The 23,353-nt window shown below is 43.8% G+C and overlaps 1 protein-coding gene across 5 annotated transcripts in view; it reads right to left on the reverse strand.

Annotated features, from left to right (window-relative positions):
• Window positions 1-23,353, reverse strand: part of DOCK11 (dedicator of cytokinesis 11) — a 1,133,414-nt gene that overhangs the window by 372,953 nt on the left and 737,108 nt on the right. For all 5 annotated transcript variants that reach the window (XM_086918718.1, XM_086918717.1, XM_086918722.1 and 2 more), the window contains 2 exons: window positions 10,665-10,740; window positions 6,933-7,045 (listed from right to left, as the gene is read on the reverse strand). In XM_086918718.1, coding sequence (XP_086774844.1) covers window positions 6,933-7,045; window positions 10,665-10,740 — 189 coding nt within the window. The remainder of the gene's footprint in view (window positions 1-6,932; window positions 7,046-10,664; window positions 10,741-23,353) is intronic.

A 23,353-nucleotide genomic window follows, 5' to 3' on the forward strand; every position in this document is an offset into this window, starting at 1 on the left:
GCAGGCCCACTAGTAGAATTTGTTGTCACCAACCCTGGCACACTCAGTGCACTTTACTAGGGACTCCTTGGTGACACAAATATGCCAATCATGGATAACCAATCACAATAACAATTTACGCAGGGAGCACTTGCACTTTAACACTGAACAGGAGTGGCAAAGTGCCCAAAGCATCTAAACCAGCAAAAACGAAATCCAGCACAGCATCAAAAATACAGGAGGTAGAGGCAAGAAGTTAGGGGGAAACCACACCAAAGATGCCAGGTCTAACAGAAGCGATGTGGTTTCATCAAGGGCAGATTGACTTCGGATAATTCTCGTCTCTTTCTGAACGTTTTGAACAAAATCCCTTCCCTTTCCACATCCTTGGCGGACATTTCTGTTGATGCTGAGAAAGCGTATGATTGAGTTGATTGGTCCTTTTTATTTGCATCTTTGAAGTGGCATGGTTTTGGTCCCAAGTTGATTTCACTTATTTCTTTATTATATTTTGCCCCCAGAGCCTCAGAACTTGTTAATGGTTGTGTTTCTTCTTATTTTCCCCTTCAGCGTGGTGTCCCCCAGTGCTGTCCTCTCTTCCCTCTTCTTGTTCATCTGAGCTCTTGAACCCTTCTTATCCTCAATTCGCAACAATGCTTCTATTTCTAGCTTCTCTTATGGTGAGCAACATTTAAAACTTTCCGCTTACGTGGATGACATCCTTCTTTTCATTTCCAATCCCGAAACCTCTATTCCTCCTTTATTAAATGAGTTCACTTAATTTTCCCTAGTTTCGGCTACAAAATCAATTCAGATAAAACAGAAATTCTCCCTCTTACAAAATGTTGTATTCCACATTCCTTCTCTTCTACCGGTTTAGGGTGGAATAATTCCAAAATCAAATATTTAGGTATGTGGTTCTCCAACTCCATTGCTTCTTCTGTTAAATTAAATATGACTGAGGTTCTTTCTAGGGTTGACAAACTACTCTCCGCTTGGAACCCTCTCTTCCTTTCCTGGTGGGGTGGGGTAGACTCAATTAGGATGATGTTTACTCCTATATTGATTTATGCTCTTTCCTTGCTTTCTATCCATATTCCTGCCTATTATTTTAAGAAGATTGATTCTCGCCTTTCTAAATTTCTCTGGAAAAGCAAAAAAGCCAGGATTTCCTTATCCTTCCTTTGCAAGATAACATCTAATGGGGGGGGGGTGAATTTCCCTGATGTTCGCTTTTATCATACATCCTTTTACCTTCGTCAGGCCTCGAAGTGGCTCCTGTTCGAACCTTCTTCTTTTACTCCCCTGTGGTTTTCCATTGAACGTGCTCTGCTATTACACTTCACTTTAAGGGAAGTTCTAGCCTTCTCTGTCAACACCCGCCGTACCTCTCTCCCCTTGTTTAAACATACTTGTTGCCTACTAAAGCCTTTGACCCAACCAAAACTTATCTCTAGAGAATACTTTTTAGAATACCCTATTTGGCACAACTCCCTTATTACTATTAATAATAGACCCATATTTTGGAAATCTTGGAGACTAAAGGGGATAATTTGGGTTAGAGATCTATTCGATGGCTTATCTCTGAGCTCATTCCCCCAATTTCAAACTAATTTTCATTGCCCCCGCTCCTTTCTCCAGAAATTCTCTATTCTGATGGTAGTTATTCTTGATACTTTCTATTCTCCTCCCTCTCTTCCTCCTCCTTCCGATCGAAACCCTTTTATCAAAGTTTTCCTCTCTCTACCCCATGCTTCTCTTATCTATAAACTTTTCTTAGCTCCTAATCCTGATTGCTCTAAAACTAAATTGGAGCTTGCATGGGAATCTGACCTGGAATGTGAATGTACTATCAACTTCTGGAACAAACGTTGGCCCACTCTCTTAAAATCTCCCGCTCTGCTTCTCTTTACTCAATCTATGTTTTTCCTTTACCATGGACTTTATTTCACTTCTGTCTCTATAGCTAAGTTTACTCACTCTACTGATGCAAATTTCTGGACTTGTGGCTCTTCTAATGCTGATCTCATGCATCTTCTCTTCTTTGCCCTTCAGTTTCTCTCTTTTGGTGGAAGATATGTTCCTGCATTTCTTGCTTGTTTAACATTCTCATTCCATATTCTATTCCTCTTCTTTTCTCTGGAAGTTTGTTTGACTCCTTAGAACTTCCCATTCATAAACATGGTCTTTTTGACCTTATGTTAGCTTTAGCTTTTCAACACACAACTCTTAATTACAAAATGTTTGCAAAGCTTTCTGTCCGACATTGGTGGAATAGTCTATGCCATTTTCACCGACTTGATATTACTTTTTCCTCCTCTTGTGAGCCGATGTTTAATAGGGAACTATTTTGGCTGCCACTCACTACTCATTTAGACAAAGTGGCATTAACAGAGAGTTCTCGTTTACATGCAGAAAACTGTAAGCCTCCTTAAATATTTATCTTATCTGTTCTTTTCTCCTAACCCTTGTTGGCTTATTGTTTTTTATTAATTATATTATAATAATTGTTCAAATTCCTTTGCAGAGATGCAATTTCATATTTTACCAATTGTGTAAGAGTTACGACTTCCTCTCCTTCCTCCCTCCCTCCATTTTTCTTCCCCCCCATATTCCCTCATAAAACTTAAACAGCTTTTGTTTTTGCTTCTCCCACTAGCTATTTTATCATTAGACACTTATTTCAATTTGTTATATTCTGTATTGCTGGACTTTTGTATTTTTTGTTATTATTCAAATAAAGCTCCTCAAACTTGAAAAAAGCCTATTGGAATATACTCCAAATTATAAGAAAATCATAGATTTCCAGGTATTCTCCTAGTAGTTCATGGGCACTCCATACGATTATCTGCATTGCGAAAGTCTCGCACACAGAAACAAGGTGGAAATGTGCAAACATACATTTTTCAAAATTTCAATTAACATTTTTCTTTGGGTTAATGAAAGCATTTTCCCAAAAGCCCTTTCTCTACACACCATTCAAGAAGGACATGTATGTTCTCTTTCATTTGCCACCATGGAAAGCATCAATAGATCCTCTACCCATTCCATCAGTGTCTGCTCGCAATCTTGGGGTTCTCTTCGATAACCAACTTACTTTCAAACAACACGCTGTGAAAGTCTCCGCCACCTGTACTACCATCATCAGGTGGCTGAGAAAAATCACCTGGATGCTTCCTGCGGACACCCTGAGGACCGTAGTCCAGGCTCTTGTCATCTCACGCCTGGACTATGGGAACATCCTTCTCTTAGGTGCTGCCAAAGAGGTTACCAGGAAGTACCAGGTGGTACAGAATATGGCAGTTCGCCTTATCTGTCACCTTCCCGCGAGATCCTCGGTCACTCATCATATGCGGAATCTGCACTGGTTGCGAATCGAGAACAGAGTTAACTTTAAAGCACTTTGCTACATGCACAAGATCATGACTGGTAGAGCCCCTCACTATCTCTCTGCTCTGGTACAGAAATATATTCCCCCCCCGTACACTCAGGTCCTCCACGCAGAATAAGTTTAAGATTCCACGCATCAACAGAGCCAAAATGGGAGGACGTTCGTTTTCCCTGCTGGCCCCCTCCTTGTGGAACTCTCTTCCCCAATCTCTGCGCTCTGAAGTGTGCTTTTTGAAATTCCGTAAGGGAATAAAAACTTGGCTTTTCAATATCTAATGTTATGGTTTGACGTTCCTCCCTCCCTTTACACCATTCAGTTTGCCTTAGCGCCGGGAAACCTCCGGGTAGCTGCGCGCTCAATAAATGTAATTATAAATAAATAAATAAATAAATATCCTGCTTCGCATAGGTGCCCCTTTCTAGGATATAGAAGAACATCAAAGCCTTTGTGACCACCAAAAACATATTGTTATTGTGTTTTCACAAATATTCTACTAAGCAACTGCAAAAGAACAACCCTTTCCTACCCTTCTTTCAAGATTTACAAAAACGGATAATTAAAAATGTTGGTGTATTATCTCAAACAATAATCCCCACATGCACAATAAAATGAATCTGTGATCAGGTGTCTGAATTAGAGTTTGGTGGATGGACACTATGTCACAAACCTGATGAATATCGCATCCGCCTTATTACATGTACCATAGGATATAATGTACTTATTTATTTATTTATTTTATGTAGTTTGTAGAGCGCGCAGCTACCCCCGAAGGGGTGTCCCGGCGCTAAAATCCAGGGTTTACCAAGGGAGAGGGGGAGTGAAGCAAAAGGAATAGTGGAGAGACTAGAGTCCGGAGAAGAGCCAGGTTTTAAGTTTGGCTCGGAAGATGGATTCGGAAGGACAGAATCTCAGCTCAAGTGGAAGGGAGTTCCACAGTCTGGCAGCAATGACACTGAACCCTCTGCCACCAGTTCTAGACAGTCTGAAACGGGGCGAGATCAGGAGGCGGAGGTCATTGGATCTCAGGGATCTGGTGGAGCGGGATATCGAGACCCGTTTTTTCAAATAAGTAGGTCCATAGTTGTTGACGGCTCGATAGGTAAGGGTGAGGACCTTAAACTGAATGCGGCTAGCCACAGGAAGCCAGTGGAGTTCCCTCCGGTAGGCAGAAACAGATTGACTGTACGGGATATTACCGATCAGTCTGGCTGCAGCATTCTGGACAATCTGCAGCCGGCCTATCAGGTACTGGGGAGCCCCTGCATAGAGACTATTGGCATAATCCAAGTGGGACGTGATGAGGGCCTGGGTGACTGTGCGGCGGGAATCCAGGGGGAGATAGGGAAGGATCTTTCTTATCATGCGTAGTTTCATAAAGCAGGCGGAAGTAACTTTATTAATCTGGGTTTTGCATGACAGGGAGTCATCAAATTGGAAACCAAGATTCCGCGCCGAGTGAACAGGGGACGGGGCAGAATCAAGCGCCGTGGGCCACCACCAAGAGGAGGGGATAGAGGTTTTCTGATTGAAAAACAGAACCTCTGTTTTATCTGCATTCAATCTAAGGTGGTTCGCAGTCATCCAGACACTGATGTTATTGAGGCATTGGCGAAAATTGATGAATGCGGAGTCCGAGTGGTCCCTAAAGGAAAACACCAACTACTTGTGCGCAACGGAGTTACAATGCCATGCTCTAAATCAGGTCATAGGTTTAAAAAAGTTGAACTAAAGCTTTGCTAATTTGTCTGTGTTATTGGGAGTATTTTTATAACAAAGGCTGGGGAATATTTTACGTAATAAGGTGAACACAAGCCAGGCTAACAGGGTTGCAGAGTACGTGAAAATATATTTACGTAGTCATGGGTATACATAAATGTTTATAGTAATGCTACTATTTTTTAACTGCACTACTATATTCATTTGTTCACTCATTCTAAAGTGGTTGGGAAGGGCGACTCATCTCAGACCCTTTTAGTGTGCTGAGACAGACATTTAGGAGGTCATTAGGATGGGGGCGGCTATCGTGAAATAGGAACGCCCGCCATAAGGGCGGGCTTCCCATGGGGGCCATTAGGATGCGCCTGCTACAGTGGCAATGCCAACACGGAAAGGCATGTTTCCGCCCCCATAGTAATATGGCTGGCGGTGTCTAACAGACACCGCCACCATATTAAACTCTTTTCCGCACAGTCAACTTGTTGACCATGTGGAAAAGCGTTGGACGGTCTTTCCGTCTGCCGCAGTCCCCCCGCCATAGTAATATGGCGGGGAGAAATGGGTGGCAGACGGAGACAGATATCAGGCGGATCGCCACAGCCATGTAGTCGGTGGCGATCCGCCCGAGTTCCTAATGGGCCCCTTAGTGTCAGCATACACATCTATCCCTAACTTCCCTGTGCATGAGTCCAGGGTCTTAGTCACTTCAGACAGTACACTCCTCAACCTCCTTTACACATTTGCAGAGGCGGCTCCTCCATTATGGTGGCCCTACTGTTGAGTGTCAGCAAATTTAAATGCATGAAAAACAAAATGTTATCATCATTTTATTTTTCATCTAACTTACAGGCTGCCGGCGAGCCGAAACATAAGTTGGGGCAGGCCATCCAATCTGAAAGCAACAGCTCACAGTAGGGAGGAGGAGTGAGAGGCACTGCTAAGTGTGCATGTCGGTTTGGCTTGCCATTTAGGACGGCCAAACCGACATGCGCACTTAGCATTTCTCCATCCCAACCTGTGCTGCACAGCTGGGTGGAGAACAGTCCCAGGCTCCGAGGCACTGTCAGAGCGGCAAACGAGGCCACTCAGATCAATCCCAGTGCTGCTCTCATGCTGGGTAATGGTATGTACAGCATGAGAGAAGTGTTTGGATTGGCATGTAGAAGCCCTGAATTGCCAGAGTCGAAGATAGAGAGAGGAGCAAGGTAGCGGCCGCAAGGGCAGGTAAGTACTGTTTTATATTATTTTATTTTTTGTCTGTGTTTTTATTATTGTTTTATTTCCCCCAGGCTGCCCCACCACTTCGGATTCCACTGAGCCACCACTGCATTTTTGTGATCCCCTGCACCTGCCACATATGGTCAAAAAGATGTCAAGTAAAGCAGGGCTTTATCTGGCACTAAGAAGTAGAGCCTTTCCTGAGTGTCACATCAAGCACAGGGGTATGAACCATATGCTGCTTGCAAATCCTGAAGCGCAAGGTGGCCTAAAGAGCAGTTACTCCCTAAGGAACTCAGTGGCGTAACTAAGCTAGAGAGGGCCCCCGTGCAAAGTCCATGGAGGGGACCCCTTCACTCCCTGGACCCGGTTAAAGAGCTCTCAGTCCAGGGGCCAGCCGTGCAAAGCCCCAGAACTTCGGTTCTGAAATTACATCAGTTTAATACCTCGGGCCGTGCGGGCAGTGCCACTCATGTTGACAAACGCTGCTGCCCTCCCGCCCGATACCAGTACTTTATCCTTTCTTTCAGATCCCGATGGTTACTCTACTGTACTGAATCAGATGAAAAGGCAGAAAGTGCAATTGTTGATACTACACATGCGGCATCGTGTATGCCAAGCACCTTACATTATCGCCAGTGCTGCTTGGCTCAGGAGAAGATGGCACCGTATCTCCAACCAGGGAGCCACGAGAATCTTCTCGTTTCATTGCATATCCATTCTGTAATCCCGTGCCATAACCTAAGGAAATAAAATAAAAACATATTTTATTATTAATGGTTGAGTAAAATGAAGAAAAATGGACACTAAGAAAGGATAAACAAGCACCTCATATATCTTCTCATAAGGCAGTGTTCTCGACAATGCTATTCTTACATCTACAGGAATAGAGATAATTACTAGCCAGTAACGTATCTTAAAGGAAGCTCTGGTCTAATAAACAATGCTCCAGGCAACTAAGGATTAAGCAAATTTGGAGCGTTTGATAACACATTGTCACATTTTAAATGTATAATTGTTTCATTTTGGAAGGGAAATATTACTTTTGCAAAGCAATGTTTGGATAAACGAAACTGTATGCAAAGTGTAACAAACTGCATGGATCCGACATTCAAAGGATCGTTTAACGCCTGTCAACAACTCGTTTCCTCAAACCCATAGTAAACACTCTCTGTAATAACAAAGTCAGACTGGAGGTCATGTGACATGCAGTTCGAGGTTCAACAATTACATTCCGAATTCTTCACTGAGTAATAAACGTTTGTTTTGAAGGGATATTTCCGCCTTCCCACTCTTATTATAAAACCTATTCAAGCACCAACGGTAGGTTCAGGTTAGTTGTGCAAGTGCATCCATTTAGAAGGGTAAAATCCAATTTTTGCTTTACAGAAATAAGAGTGGCAAACATTTGCCCTAAAAATGGTAACAATGAATACAGATATTGTGCCAAAATGGTAGAATTTCTGTTTTCACAAATTTTGAGCTAAGGGACGGTTAGTTAAAAATGTACGGAGGTCCAATTTGCAATAAAAGATAGATGCCCGCAAACTTGTTTCGTTTCTCAGTACTCTTATATGACTTCAATTCGATCTCCAAACAAAAATGCTCATAAAACGTCTTCTTTTCCGCATTTTACATCGGCTTTATTTAACAATGATCAGTACAGAGCTGTTGGCAGTGCATACGTCTATCCATGGAGGCCAAAGTTCACAGCATTTATTGACGGCTCTTACTAAGATTTGGAGTCGAGGCTGCTTTTGATCCATCACAAAAAAGGCCATCAGCACTGAGGAGAAGTAAGTTCATGGAGCAATGTCAGCAAATCCACATGCGGATAGGTTGAAGTGCACACAATTGAGACAACTGATTTCTGATAGTTTGGAATTATGTGCAGCATTACACCGAACAAAGTAACAGATGTACCAGCTGAGGAATGACTATTTTCTTTACCACGCCAGAAAAGTCCAATTAAAGCCTAGCTGGATACCAAGTAAACAGAATTCTCCTTAGACAATTTTAATCTGGTTTAGGTGAAGTAGGCCTTCCCACAATATAATACAAGGAAAACGTGTTTTAAAATAACTTCGTAGAAAAAAATCCGCTCGAGATTTTAAAAAAAGAAATATGACTCAGATTAAAACCCATTTCGAAAGTAAAACGTAATTGTTCATAGTCTTTAATCAAAACGTCTTTACTCATGAGCAGGAGTAAATGTGTTTTCAGGAGTGAATGGGTGTGAGTACTGTCAGTAACCATGGCTGATTTAGTTTAATAATTATTTCAGTATTATAAACCAGTACTAAGTAGTATATTTGCTCCAAGAAGAGGTTTAATCCAATGAAAACAACTTTCCAACTTCCATTCTCTGCTTTTGAATCAGCTAGGGGCTTAGATATTATGGTACTGTTAATGGTCACCAGGCGCCATGATGGGCGCTTGACAAGAGGAAACTGCTAGAGCGTTCCACCTTAAAAATCAGCTTTACCCGACAGCGAAAGACGTGTCAAGCGCCCATCATTTTCCAGCAAAACCTCGCTAACGTAAACGTTCTTCTTTCCATATTGGAGAAGATTCTCCACTCGATTTTAGAGATGGAACTGGATTGATCTCCTTCAGGAACCATTTTAATCTGTACAACGTCGTAATCTATAAAGGGACATCATTCAACATTCTGAAAAGATTATACAGGAATTTATCCTATTTTACTTCTTAAAAACGTGGTAGAGAACAGACCCATCAGCTTATCGCATCGCACAGAAATACACCGGGGAATTGTACAGACCCTGAAACAAGACAGACATCGAACCTTAGTCTTGATAAAGGTGGAACATATTCGCTTCAGAACCACCGAAACGCGTTGACGCCAAACTCCTGTACAATTCAAGTCCTCTCCTCCCCTATTGATATACAAATTTGTGGCCATAAAACTAGGGAGTGATGAAATTGTAGTATTGAATGTACCACTTGTATTTTACAATTTTTTATGTTTTACAACAAATTTTTGTCTGTCTGTTGCATTGTGCAGGTCACAATAGATTGTAATATTAGTTGAAATTTTAATTGTTTCTTCGTAATTGTATGATGTATAAATGTAAACTGTTTTTATTTCTGTTACTTTAATAAATTGATGTGTACCATATGTTTAGAATTGCATTAGTTCATGATTTTATCGTTGGTTGCTTTAAAGCTAAGTTTTAGCTTATCCTGTATATGTCTCAAGGGAACTAGTCTAATTTCTGGGTCCAATACCCCACTTCCCTTGACTAACTCAAGGGGTTCCTCTCTTTTCTTACAATAAAAAGAGGTCCCACTAAGTCAACACAACAGGGGTAATAAAACAAGGACACTTATTTCCACCGTTAACTTTTTACGATTCAATGGACTTGATACATTTGTTGCTACTTATAATACAAACCAATCCAATCCAATCCAAAATTTCTTTATTTTGGTCCTTAGACCATAAAAGATTCACACAAAATACATTTATACAACCACATTTTAAAAGGTACATTACAATTTAAAATACAATAATAGATGAGCTTTAAAAATGTACCGAGGGTAAAAATGGATTGGAAACTCAGTTACATAATATTACAAAGAATAATTTCAGAGTATTAAAAGGATAGTTATGAATGAATGGGAGACACATTCAACTTTTATACATTTAAGTGAGTAACAGTTTTTTCCTTATCTGCCACATAGCCATAATAAACTTAGCCACAGCAAATACAATATGGGGCAAAGTGCTTGTTTTTAGGATTCTATATGCAGACAAGTAAGACCTAGATCCCAAATTCCTGCATAAAGGCACCAGCCAGTATTTTCTGGGTCTATTGTAAGCAGGGCAGAAGAAAAAAAGATGAATTTCCTCCTCATCATACATGTTGCATCCAGGACAGGATCTATCCCCCCCCTTAAGCCACTTACAAGTGAAGGTTTTTATGGGCAGAGTGCCTAACCTCCACTGTATAAACAGTTTTCTCGCTAGGATGGGGAATATTATGTCCATAAAATCTTCAAATTCATAGGAATTCTTAAATTCCAAGAAGCGGTCAGTCAGGGTGCCGTTGCTGGTGGCCGACAGAAGAAGAGCCTAACTATATTCCTTATGGATTTGCACCAGGTTTTTACGGGAAATGGTTCGACACCCCTGCTCTGGGTCCTCCCATAACTCCTGGAGTTTCAACCGATATAGTTCCTTTTTGACAAAGGCCAGCCATGGGATTCTATCGCGCTTGTTCAAGCTCATTACGTGGGTGAGATCACGCCTGTAATGAGTGAGCTCGCTGGTGGTCCATAGCCTATGCCAGAATCTTAGTGGCTTTGACTCCAATTCTATAATACAAACCGTATGACTTACCTATGTCTTTGTCCAGGACGAGACTTGATCTGTTTGAAGGGCTAGACAAGCTGCACATAAAATCATCTCTGGAAGCCTGAAAAATATTAGGGCACTGGGTTATTTGTAGTATACTTTATATATTTTACATCCTAATGATGGTGCTTGGAAGACAATGGTATTACCTCATTGATTAATATAAATACATATGAATACGTTGAATATTTAATCATAGTCATAGCCAATCATGCACTTATGGCATTGCAACATATTTTCTTTTCTTCTTGAAAACACCGACTTAAAGGGTATATAATTGCAATGGATGTGCATGACCGGTCATTGGGGTTTCAGTAAATGAATACATCTCGATAAAAAACAACTCGTCATCTTTCTTAGTTTTACATGCAAGTATCATATCAAACAACCTAGGTCATACAGCTGAGAATTTAAATGCATTTCACTGCAAAAGTATCAACAAACAAGAATGCCAATGCTGCATCAAACTTTGACAAAATGCCATGCACAATGAAATGAAACAATTGTGGCACAACAAAACCAAATTTTGACTGAATAAATCTTTTTATTTTTTATATTTTAATTTCGTACTCAAAGGTTACTTTAACCTATTTAAGGAGCAATAAATATATGGGGCAATTAAGGAGAGGGCACGATTACATAGTCTATTATGCAACCTTCTCAACGGACTCAGGAGAAAGGATAGTGGGCTTTCATGTATGAAAGACTAATAGAATGAATGTTGTAAGATGATTTAGTGCTGAACACTTGACACACACCCTTGTAATTTTTTCTGGCTCTCTTTAGCCCAATATCATTAGTTATTCCACAACAAACGTCTCACCATGGGAATACACAAAAAATCATTCCACAGACTTTGCACGCAGTCATGGGTAAATTCCCCAAAAAAGTGAACAAATTTCATTCTGGATAGCACCAAAAATTACTTGAATCGAAGCGGTATTTCCTAATACCAGCCCTTGTGAGAAACATAGAATTCTAACAATCTGTTTACCAATGGGGATCACACCACATCTGGAAGACTGCACCACTTGGGGCACAGTCTTTGCTGCTATCTACACTAAAACACAGGGTCTTCCGTCCATGGCAGTAATACCTGACGTCCTGAAACAGATTCAAAACGAAAACGGGGCAGAGCTGCTCTGAATTTAGATATGAAATTACTGAAAAACTTTAACCAGGTCTCATCAACAATATCATCTAATATTAAAGGAGAAGCAGCATCAGTGGCAATCCACCAGAAATTAAGGGAATTCGATGTAACAGAACAACCACAAGAACTAGACAGAATAATTGAAAAATCCTATAAAGAATTAGGCAGAGACTGTTTGATTGGGAAACCAGTTAAACCACAACTGTCTTGAAAATCCTGAAAAGGTTTTTTTCTAAAAGCAATCCTACATATTCAACCTTCCAAAGAGAAGCGTTCACATTACCGAGGTAGGTCTCCTCAAACAGAGCCCACTGAAAGGAGGTTTAACCTCAGAAATAGGGATCATGTGAGAAAACCTGATAGGTATTAAGATACTGATACACGTTCCTCTCGTACCTTTCAGATATCGTCAAAGACATCCGAAAGAAGAGGATGGTCAGGCCACAAGGAAGAACACTTGAAGTCCAAAGACGATCAACACGTTCAGAAAAACAAACAAAAACCTCAATTCACCAAAAAGAAGGTAGCAGGTCTAAAGATCTAACATGCAGAGGATTCTGAGAACACAGCTCAAGAACAGAGAATGGGCTCAGACAATGTTGGACAGCGCAGCAAAAGAAATAATAGCTTGCAAGTACCTGAAGGGACTTCTGGAGACAGCGGGCTTGAATGAATGAATGAATCAATCATTTGTAAAGCGCACTACATACCTGCTTGGGACTCAAGGCGCTGGGGGGGGGGGGGGGGTGCTACTGATCAAACAGCCAGGTCTTGAGTATCCTCCTGAAAGTCAGCAGGTCTTGGGTCTGTCGTAGGCTCAGTGCGAGGGTGTTCCATGTTTTGGCCGGCGAGGTGGGAGAAGGATCTCCCACCGGTGGTTGTTCTTCGGATGCGCGGACGGTGGCGAGCGTAGCTGGTGGTTGGGGATGTAGAAGGAGAGCCGTCTATTGAGGTAGGCTGGGCCGGTCTTGTGGAGTGCCTTGTGTGCGTGGGTGAGGAGCTTGAAGGATATCCTCTTGTTGACGGGGAGACAGTGCAGGTTTCTCAGGTGGGGGGTGATGTGGCCGTGGCGTGGTACAGTCGTGCAGAGGCGTTTTGGATGCGTTGTAGTTGTTTGATGAGCTTGGCAGGGCTCCCGTGTAGAGTGCGTTTCCGTAGTCAAGTCTGCTGCTGAAGAGGGCCTGGGTGACTGTCTTTCTTTTTTTTTTTTTTTTTTAATTTTTATTAGGAAACCTAAGGATTACATCATGTGCAAAGCAAGGAAGGGCCAAAAGGCCATCATACATTATCATCAGATATCAAAATATCTTGCAACAAAGGATAACCACACTGTGTTCTCAAGCCCGACTAGTAGTATTAAATCAGGATTAGCGACCAAGATTACCCACAGTGTTACAGGATATGCGAGGATTCCAATTTATAATAAAGTTGAAGGATCAGACGAAAGGCAATATTACGATACCAGTTTCAAAGCTATTTACGTACTAGGATATTAGTCTTCAATTGAGCGTACCAATGGGAGAACAATAGGTAAGTATAAATCCAAAAACAAACCCACCAAACCACAGTGTCCCACTCACGAAGCAAGCAATGTCGACAGGATCTCGTAGCATAGAGGGACACAAACAATGATCCTCCCATGGAACCCAAACCCCGGACTCCAACTATAAGAAGATAGAAGAGGAAGATTATATTATAAAGAAACAAGAAGGAAGAAAGAAAAGCGGGCCATAGAGACAAAGAGGAAACAAAAAGCACGACCCACCCTGCATGCAGCGGAAGGCCACGGCCCACCCCCCCCCATAGGCATGCCTGTCGCCCCAAGATACCCCAAAGAAGGGAAAATAAGAGGAGGGCCCAAGCTCCGGCCCCTGACACGACCCCCCCGCCCATCCTGAAAGAACCAAGTGAGCCCCCCATAATGGAGGGCAAGCAGCAGTACACAATCATCCCAATCACTCCTAGTCACCATCATAAGCAATGTCATCATCCGGCACCAAAACATCCATTGAGCACGTAAGTCCGAATTCAGCCTTGGCCGGTACGAACTAAGGCAGCAATGCGTCGCACATCGGGAGGAAGCAGGGTCAATGAGTCCACAGTCCCTTTTGGAGCCAATGCGGCAGCAAGACAGAGCAAAAAAGTCCACACAGCAGTGCAATTCCACAGCACTTTAGCCATTGAAGAAGGCGGGCAATGCAAATCGGGAGCGGTGGTAGCCAGCCGGAAGGTGTATTAGTCAGCAAACATAGCAGATCGGCCAAACGTCCCACCAAGTCCGCTGTCCAGTTGCACACACTTTAGAGAGTCCCCATTGCTGACAAACCGGGAAAGGACGGGCTCTGGCTCGATATCTTGGCCATCCACCTTTGTACCACTCGCCGTCGCCTGTGAGGAAGCAACAATCGTCCAGCGACTGCTCAGGGCAGAGTGCAGGTCTTTAAGGGCCAGTAGAACGTCTCGCGTTGTGGGTTCCATCACCAGTCCACCAATCTATGTAGCGCGCCTCGCTCCCAAGGAACCTCAAAGCAGGCGAGGAAACAAACCCCTCCGAGAATTGGAAAGTCAATGGCCGCCAACAGCACAACAATGGGTCTTATCAGGCACATTCACAATCGAGATCACCCACTGTGCTATAAGGCGCTTACCAGGCGTGCTCGAGAGCTCCCTTAAAGCAGCGTTGCGAGAAGATCTGTCGGCCGGCAGCAGTATCCGGGGTAGATCGGGGCTGGAACGTTCGGCAAGAAGTATCGCCGAGTAAACAATCAAAACCAGGCTCCGGCGAAAACCTTTGTCGGGCAGCTCGAGGGGCGCCAGCGCTAGTCTTCAATCGGCAGTGTCCGGTCACGTCCAGTCACGAACCCGGTTTGGATCACCGGGCGAAGATGGCCGGCCGGAGCCGATGTTGTTCAATCGCTCGCCGGCTGCTGCGTCACTCGAGGTCCCGGCTCACGCAGTGCAAGGGCCGGGAAGTTTGCGACGATGGATCTCGGCCGTGGGAGACCGATTTCGGGCCGGAGTAACACTGCTGAGCTCCGTAGGCAGTCATCTGTACGTGGCCGCAATCAGGACGCAGGATGGATGTCAGGATAGTGCAGGAGGTAAAGGCGAGTGGCGGAGCCGGGCTTCTATGCGGCCATTTTGGCCGCCGTCTCGGCTCCTCCCCGTTGACTGTCTTTCTTGTATCTGTCGGGATCCATCTGTAGATCTTGCGGAGCATTCGGAGGGTGTTGAAGCAGGAGGAGGAGACGGCGTTGACTTGCTTGGTCATTGAGAGCGTTGAGTCGAGAATGATTACCAGGTTGCGTGCATGGCCGGTGGGTGTCGGACCTGCCCCCAGTGCCGTCGGCCACCAGGAGTCGTCCCAGGCTGAAGGGTTGGAGCCGAGGATGAGGACCTCCATCTTGTCCGAGTTCAGCTTCAGACAGCTGGTCTTCATCCAGTCGGCGACAACCTTCGTTCCTTCGTGGAGGTTGGCTTTGGCGGTGATGGGGTCCTTGGTGAGGAAGAGGATCAGCTGAGTGTTGTAGGCATAGGAGATTATGTTGAGGTTGTGCTGTTGGGCTACATGTGCAAGCGGGGCTATGTAAATGTTGAACAGCGTCGGGTTGAGGGAGGATCCCTGGCTTACACCGCAGATGATCTCGGAGGCTTTGGAACGGAATGGGGGGAGGAGGAGGCTCTGGGTTCTGCCAGAGAGGAAGGAGGTGGTCCAATCCAGAGCCTTATCTCGGATCCCTGCGGCCTGGAGGCGTGCGCGTAGTGTGAGGTGGCAGACGGTGTCGAAGGCGGCAGAGAGGTCTAGGAGGATGAATGCTGCGGTCGTGCCGTTGCCCAGCAGGGTCCTGATGTCGTCGGTGGCGGCGATGAGGGCAGTCTCGTGCTGTGGTTGCTGCGGAACCCTGACTAGGAATGGTCCAGGATTCTGTTTTCTTCGAGGTATCGGGTTAGCTGTCTGTTGACGGTTTTCTCGATGACCTGGGAAGGGGAGCAGAGAGATGGGCCGGAAGTTCTTGAGGTCTCTTGGGTCTGGATTAAGACATTGAAGTTGAAACTTTAGACACCAGGGTTAGCTCTCCACATAGGTTATATGAAATAACACTCCGAATGGAGGGAGACATACCAAGAAAAGTAAAAGCACTCTTTTGGAAGCGACTTTCAAAGGGTTATGATATACTTCTAGCAGAACAGGACTAGCCACCAGAATTTGTCAGGGAGTGCCCACATGGTGAAGACATCATCATGCCAGCCTTCTCCAACCATGTTTCAGTACATTTAAAATATACTTATGCCAGGAAATGTGCAGTTGCCCAAGCCCCAGCATTATATAAAAATCATGTAGGATGGGATGAGGATTCACCTCACCACAAAATCCAGTTAAAAAATCAACCAACTGCACAAAGGCAGTATCCAGTTAAGCAAGACATTTAAAAAACAAATCAGCGAGATCTTAGATCAACTTGAATACCAAGGGGTGATTGAAACATGCACCTCACCTACGAACAATCCTTTGTTTCCTATTTCCAAACAAGACAATACATATTGTCTAGTTTTGGATTACAGACATCTAAACTCTTGTTGCAAAACATTTGCAGAGCAAAATGCACACAGTACAGCATTAATGAATAACATTGTGCATAAAAAATACAAAACCACATTAGATATATCAAATGGTTTCTTTTGTCAAAACATTGCTCCTGAAAGCAGGTATTTGACCGCTTTCTCAATAATGGGGACCCAGCGTCAATTCTGTCATTGCCTCAATGGGAGCTCGTGTTGCCGTAAACCGGCCGTAACACATGCCCCTTACCTCCATCCGGAGACCGTGCACCTAAGGGGACCTGCTACCGCCCAAACACGCTTTCTGACATGGAAACCATGTCGGAAACTGTGCATCGCAATCTCAAGGGCAGAAAGGCCTCCCCTTGAGATTACTGGTTGGATTCTGACTAGCCGACAGGCTCTGCGAGCCCATCAGAAGCCAGCCAGAATGACCAGCCGGTTTAGGTTCCGGCTGCCTCCATCATAATGAGGTGGTTGGAGAGTAAACCACACAGCTTATTACGATGTAGCCATGAAGGCTCTGACCCGAGATCAGAGCCTTTACAGGCTGCATCGTAATCGGCCCCATTATGTTTTGTAATATAGTTGATCAGAATACCAGCTAGACTATTAAAACACAGTTTTGGTAATTTATTAAATTGTTATGCAGTTTGTTAGCTACACTATTTCAGTATTTTATGCCTGTTTGTGATAGTAATGGAAAATATTAAACTTAACCTTTTACATTTGCAATTGATTTTGAGAAGACATTTTGCACAATGAGCTGAAACAATTTCATTTGGTTTCTGCCAAAAATGAATGTGGGAACCCAATACCTCTGTGAAGTGTTAGTCCTGTATGCCAACCCTAAAGTAAAAGTACAAGTGAATGTAATCTCATAAGACACCCTTTTCAGACTCCTTTCTAAATGGGATAGAGACCCACCAATGATGCCTCTCCTCAACTATATAGTTACTTTGACGATAGTCTTTGGGAAAATGTATTCGAAATGATCCGTTGCAAGGTTGCAAATGGAAGTTCACCGTGATGATAGGATGTATCTATATGCAGATGTTATGCTGATGTTTGTCTGTTAGTCAAGATGTTCAGGTCAGCATCTGATGGAACTGTTTGAAGTCTTATGGATATTCTTCAGCTTAAAGGTGAATTGTTAAAAATATGTGTTCTCTTCAGTATTAAGAGGGACATTTTCAAGATCTGGCAGAGGCTGGGAATATACTATAGATGCTATCCTGTCACCTAGATTGCTTTGAAGGAATTTTAAGGGTTAGAATGAGCTGCTGATCTTGATTATCGTTTGGTCACCCTCTTTAAGAGAATGGCATTGCCCAGGATACTTTACGTGCTACAGAATTATCCATTTAAAATGCTGTATCAGTTCTTTGGAAGAGTAGCAGGTCCTGGACTTAGAAGACCTGAAGAGTGGCACTGAATAAGTGCTGGTAATAGTTCACAATGGAGGGCTGAAAATAGAGGGCAATAGGTCTTATTATTTGCCAGGTTATCTTGTATCAATAAATGGCCGGCTCTTGGGTGTAGGGATAATCACACGTTTATAATAGAATGGGGCTTACTTATTGGCTGTTATTTTTACCTACTGGCTATATTACATGTTCAAAAACACCACAGGTGTTTCCTTCATCCAGCGAAGTGGTGGTTACATGCTTGTGCAATGCCCATAGAGGGATTTGGTTGGGAAGGTAATATGACTGCAGAGACTCCATTATGGATTGGGAAGTAGCTGCACCTGGTTTGCTGAATTTCCTCCCTTGGTACCTAATCGTATACCTAAGTTGGGGGACATCTGGGAAGGTGACTTTAATAAAGCATTCTTAAAATTGTCAGGAGTATATGACCTCCACAAGTCACAAATCTGTAAGTACTTGCAACTCTACTATGTGATCGGATGTCCCTTCTGACCATGGGGTACCTTAGCACATTTAAAGTAAAGCTTACCACTGAAAGATTTAAGGGAAATTGTAAAATTGATTGATACGTGTATAGCGCACTACTCACCCGCAAGGGTCTCAAGGCGCTTGTACGAATACCGTTGTGGAACCCGTCCTGGCTTTCCCTATGAGGCGTCCACTCCTGGGCACCCCCAGGGTGAAGGCCAGGCATCCCTAGCGTTGTGGGGGTGAGTAGGGTATCTCAACTGATTAAAATGCTGACTGTTAATGTGACTTGCCTTTTTGTAACCATAAGGAAGAAATTGGGTATGTATGTATAGATCCTCAAATACGATGAATGGCAGAAAGCGAAGATCTTTCCAAAAGAGACTGCCATTTCAGCTTGCCTCCACCTGATTACTCCAGCATACCTGCATAAAATACATGTTGCACCATAATCCCTGTTCAGAATGTGGACCAGGTAGTCTCCTAATTGCTTGTGATGTTTGATTTAAGTTGTTAACTTCTTTCAAGTGGATTGGGACAGTCAAGAATGAATGGCTGCTGGAACGAAACCAACTGAATATTTTCTGCAATGGTGACATTACAGGCCTCATTGCGATGTCGGACACAGTTGTGGTCTCGGCAACTGGCCATAGCCCAAGCTCCCACAGAGAAATAGGCGTTTCTGTAAATCCCTGCACCATATGGCAAGCACCTCACAGTGCCTGCAACCCAGTGCAGGGATTAACAGGAGGGCACCATAGGTACCCCCTCAGCACCCAACTGGAGGCCTATGGGATAAGGGGGCCCTGCTAGGGAACCCCAAAGTCGCTTTCCGGCAGGCTTTCCGTGTCAGAAAGCCCAACGGTGGAAAGACTGTCGGAAACCAACATCATAATGATGATGGCGGAAAAGCATCCTTAGAGATTAAGGTGAGTCCTCCAACTGGCAGACGGGCTCCTTGAGCCCATCGGAATTAAGCCAAAATGACCGTCCAGTTTCACTTTCGGCCACCTGCATTGTAAGGCAGCGGTCAGAAGTGAAACCTACAATGTAAATTGGAATGCCTGCGAGTCAGTGGGATGAAGAGTTTATTACATGAGGAATGGCTTATAATGGACAGCCGACGCCCTCATCATCACTTGGCCTCCTTATTTCTACACAGATGTAAGGAAAAAGCATTTATAAATGTCTGTGACACTCTGGAACTGCCAACCATCTACTCTCCTGCCATCTTCAGGTGTGTACAAACCTGTAGTGTCCAGGAGATTTCTTTCTGTGATAATCATGGCTCCAACCAATTCACTGCCAGCTCTGTGCTTACTTTTTGCTCCCTCCCTGAATACACAGGTCACAGTCCTTATAGTAGAAATGGAGGTAAGGTCTAGTGTTTAGTATTAAGGGTAACAGCATACCAATTGTTGTTCTATAGTAACAGGGGAATGTAGCAATAAGCCAGACCATTTATTTTCAATATTTAAAAGAATGCACAAACCAGAGGGAAATCTACAACCTATGTAAAATCCACTCACTACAGTTAAATTTACCTTTTTTAACATATGATAAGGGGATGTAGTCTAAAGGAAATGGAGGGACGAAAGCATTTATTTATTTTTAAGGAGAGACTCCTACCTTTTCTCTTCTCCCTCTGCACAGCTGATCCACGTAGTTTCTCAGGTTTAAAAGTGATATCATAGACCACTAGAAATATCTGTTTTTACACAGCAAGATTTCCACGGGTAACGGAACGTGCACTTTACAAATACACATGTTGGTTTACGTTAATCAATCTTTGCTCTAACAGTCTGTCGCATGGAACTATTACTAGGAACTAACCCCATTTTTGATAGCTGCCAATCTATAAATGTGTATAAGGTTTCCGGTTACAGGCGCAGGGAATCCCAATCTTTTTTCTAGTTACAAAATGTAAGGAAAGGTTCCACAGACCTTACAGTGGAACCAGTTTCAGGATGTACCCAAAGGACATGATGACCTTCCACCATGTCCACTGGCATTGGTGTTTCCTCAGATGTTACATTTAGAACACAGCATTCTCATGTTAGATATATGTCACAGGTCTATGAAGATAATCCAGCACTTAGGGGCTGATTTTAATGTCAGTCTAAGTTGCCTCGACCGACACCATTTCTGTGTGAGAACCGACCGACCATAGGTCTGCAGCTCCACACACCTTATTGCAATGCGACTGCACAGTCTCCCAAACTCCAATTTCTCATGGTGCCTGCCTTAGGTGCCCCCCCAGGGCCACAACCAGAGGCTGCAGAGGGGTGGGGGCCCTGCTAGGGCCCCCAAAGACACTTTGTGACAGCAGTTCCATGTCGGAAAGGCCAACATTGCACTGATGCTCTGAACGTGCCATTATAATCCCAACAGCAGAAATGTCGTACATTAGGGATTGTGAGGCCTTTTTGACGGGCCACCGGGCTCCTTGAGCCTGTCCGAATCGAGTTGGATTCCTCAGCCGGTTTGTACTGCGACTGCCGTCATTGTAACCTATGATGTCGGTCGGAAAGCCTCTGAGCAGCGGTCGGAGGCTTTTCCACCAGGATCAAAATCAGGCCCTTAGTTTTAAACACTGCAGGCTCAGCATGAAGGAAAAGCCCAGACCAATCAATCATTCAGGGGTTTATAAAGTGCACTACTCACCCGTTTGGATCTCAAGGCGCTGGGGGAGGGTGGTGTGAGGCTACATTGGCGTCAACTGAAGAGCCAGGTCTTGAGGTCTTTCCTGAACTGGAGCTGTGTAGGGCTTTGCCGGAGATATAGGGGGATGCCGTTCTAAGTCTTGGCTGTGTGGTAGGAGAAGGACTGTTCCTGTAGAAGCGCAGGATGGTGGCCTGGGAGAGATCGGCTGAACTGAGGTTCCTCTTGGGGGCATGGAAGGAGAGGTGGTTGTTGAGATATTGAGGTCCGATGTTGTGGAGGGCTTGTATCTGTGCTTGAGCAACTTGAATGTTATTCTTCTTTCGACAGGGAGCCAGTGGAGATTGCAGAGGTGTTGGGTGAAGTGATTGTGCCAGGGGATGTCACGGAATAGGCAGGCTGCAGCGTTTTAGACTATCTGGAGCTTGCAGAGGAATTTTTTGTTGTATCTGGCGTAGAGGGCATTGCCGTAGTCCAGTCTGCTGGTGATGAGGGTGTGTGTGACCAATTTTTCTGGATTCAGAGGGGATCCATTTGAATGTTTTACGGAATATTCAGAGGGTGTTGAAGTAGGCAGAGGAGACAGTGTTGATCTGATGGTTTATAGTCAGTGATGAATCCAATAATATACGGAGGTTGTGTGCTTGGTCTGTCAGGGTAGGTGGATTTCCATGGTCAGGGGGCCACCAGGTGTTGTCCGAAGCTGACAACTGATGACTTCAAAAACATGTCTGTAATAAATGCCTTTTGGAAACCACATTTCGCCCTTAATATTATTTATGGTTCATGACTCTACATTTTTTGTGGGCCTACACTGGCCAATGAGTCATTTCACAATTTATAAAACTGTCCTCTCGTGTCTTTTTCTCTGTCATGTTGTCTGCCGCCCTATAAAGAGCAGGTAAAATGCTGAAAACAGGGAAAGATATATGAGTAAAACCAAGTGAAGTAGATTGTGCCTAGCTGTATTTTTTTCTTTTTGAGCCCTTTTGGAAGCCCAATGAGTATTCCATCTCTGTTGCTTGAATCGCATGTATTGTGTTTTAGTTACAATTCCTGAAATATTTACATCCTGAATCTTTGAGAGCAGCGTATGGTAAAGATCACATCGAAAACAGAGGCTCTGAGTGAAAGAATAAACAACAATCACATATTTCAGAGTAACTCAGCTCTGTAATAATTCACATGCATTCTTGAAAAGAAAAAGAAAAGGCTGGTCCCATTAATTCAGAATTAGATATTGTGTATACTGACTTTATGTTTCACAACAAATGCTCTGTACTCAGGTGATCACAAAGTGAATAATGCCAAAATAGTGGGAGAATGCGTGTAAAATACAGAGGGCAATGGAACAATACTGTAAGTAATGATGGTCTGAGCAATTCTTAGGTCCAGGGCTCAAACAAGCCATTAATGCAATAGTCACATTGCCATAGCATACCTGCTAACTCACACAGTGCCACAGTGTGACACACAATATCGGCTCTCATTACACGGTCTTCTGGTGAGGAGCCAATATCACTCTGTGGCTGGGAAAACCAGTTGAAAACCACTGTAAATAGTGGTTTTGCAGCTCGTTTTCAAGAGGCTTTGAAATGCCAACATCAATTAAGGGTGGTGAAAACACCTAAGGACATCAGCACCAGCCTCAGCAAGCTTTAGGTTTTGGGGCGGGTGGGGTTCAAAAGTGCCTCCTAGGCACTTCTCGGCACGAGGCCCAGCCCCCTTCATGGCCTGTCACCTCTTCATACTGTGAGATTGTTCTTCAAGTTGGCAGGTATGCCATGGTCGTCATCTTGTTTTGACCCTATATCATTTAAAGGCCATCATCAAGAATAGCAACATATATATGATGCAAGCTGGATGCCGGATGCGGAGGACTGTAGAGGGCCGCTGACATAGCCTTTACAAAAAGACACAGACCAGCTGTGACCCATGCAGGTAAGAACGGTGCTGCTCTGGGGCCGGGTTGGGGGGGGATTTGACAGACGACCATGAGGGAAAATTAAATAAATAATTGATTTTACCTCAACGTCATCTGTCGAAATTGCCCCCCACTGCTCTTACCTTCACAGGCCACGGCTGACACAGACACATGTTTACTATTAATGTCGTGGCACCAAACTAAACCACACCCGCCGTATGGGTTGCATTTATTCATTTCCTGACGCTTGCCATCAGGACAAACTATGTGGCACTACGCCCACAGGGGAACACCCTGAAATCCCCATCCCTAGGACATCCCACTTAGTGTGCTCACCCAGTGATGGGACTCTACAAGGACCTTACTATGTAGCTCATAGAACTGCTGCATTTCAGTGATTATCGAATCTTTTAAGAATCCTTGTTAAATTTGCTACAGAGCTCCTCTAACATAGGACTCTCTAGACACCTATAGTCAA

This window comes from Lissotriton vulgaris, chromosome 4_1 (assembly GCF_964263255.1).
Source record: "Lissotriton vulgaris chromosome 4_1, aLisVul1.2, whole genome shotgun sequence".
In the NCBI taxonomy this organism is placed as follows: Eukaryota; Metazoa; Chordata; class Amphibia; order Caudata; family Salamandridae; genus Lissotriton; species Lissotriton vulgaris.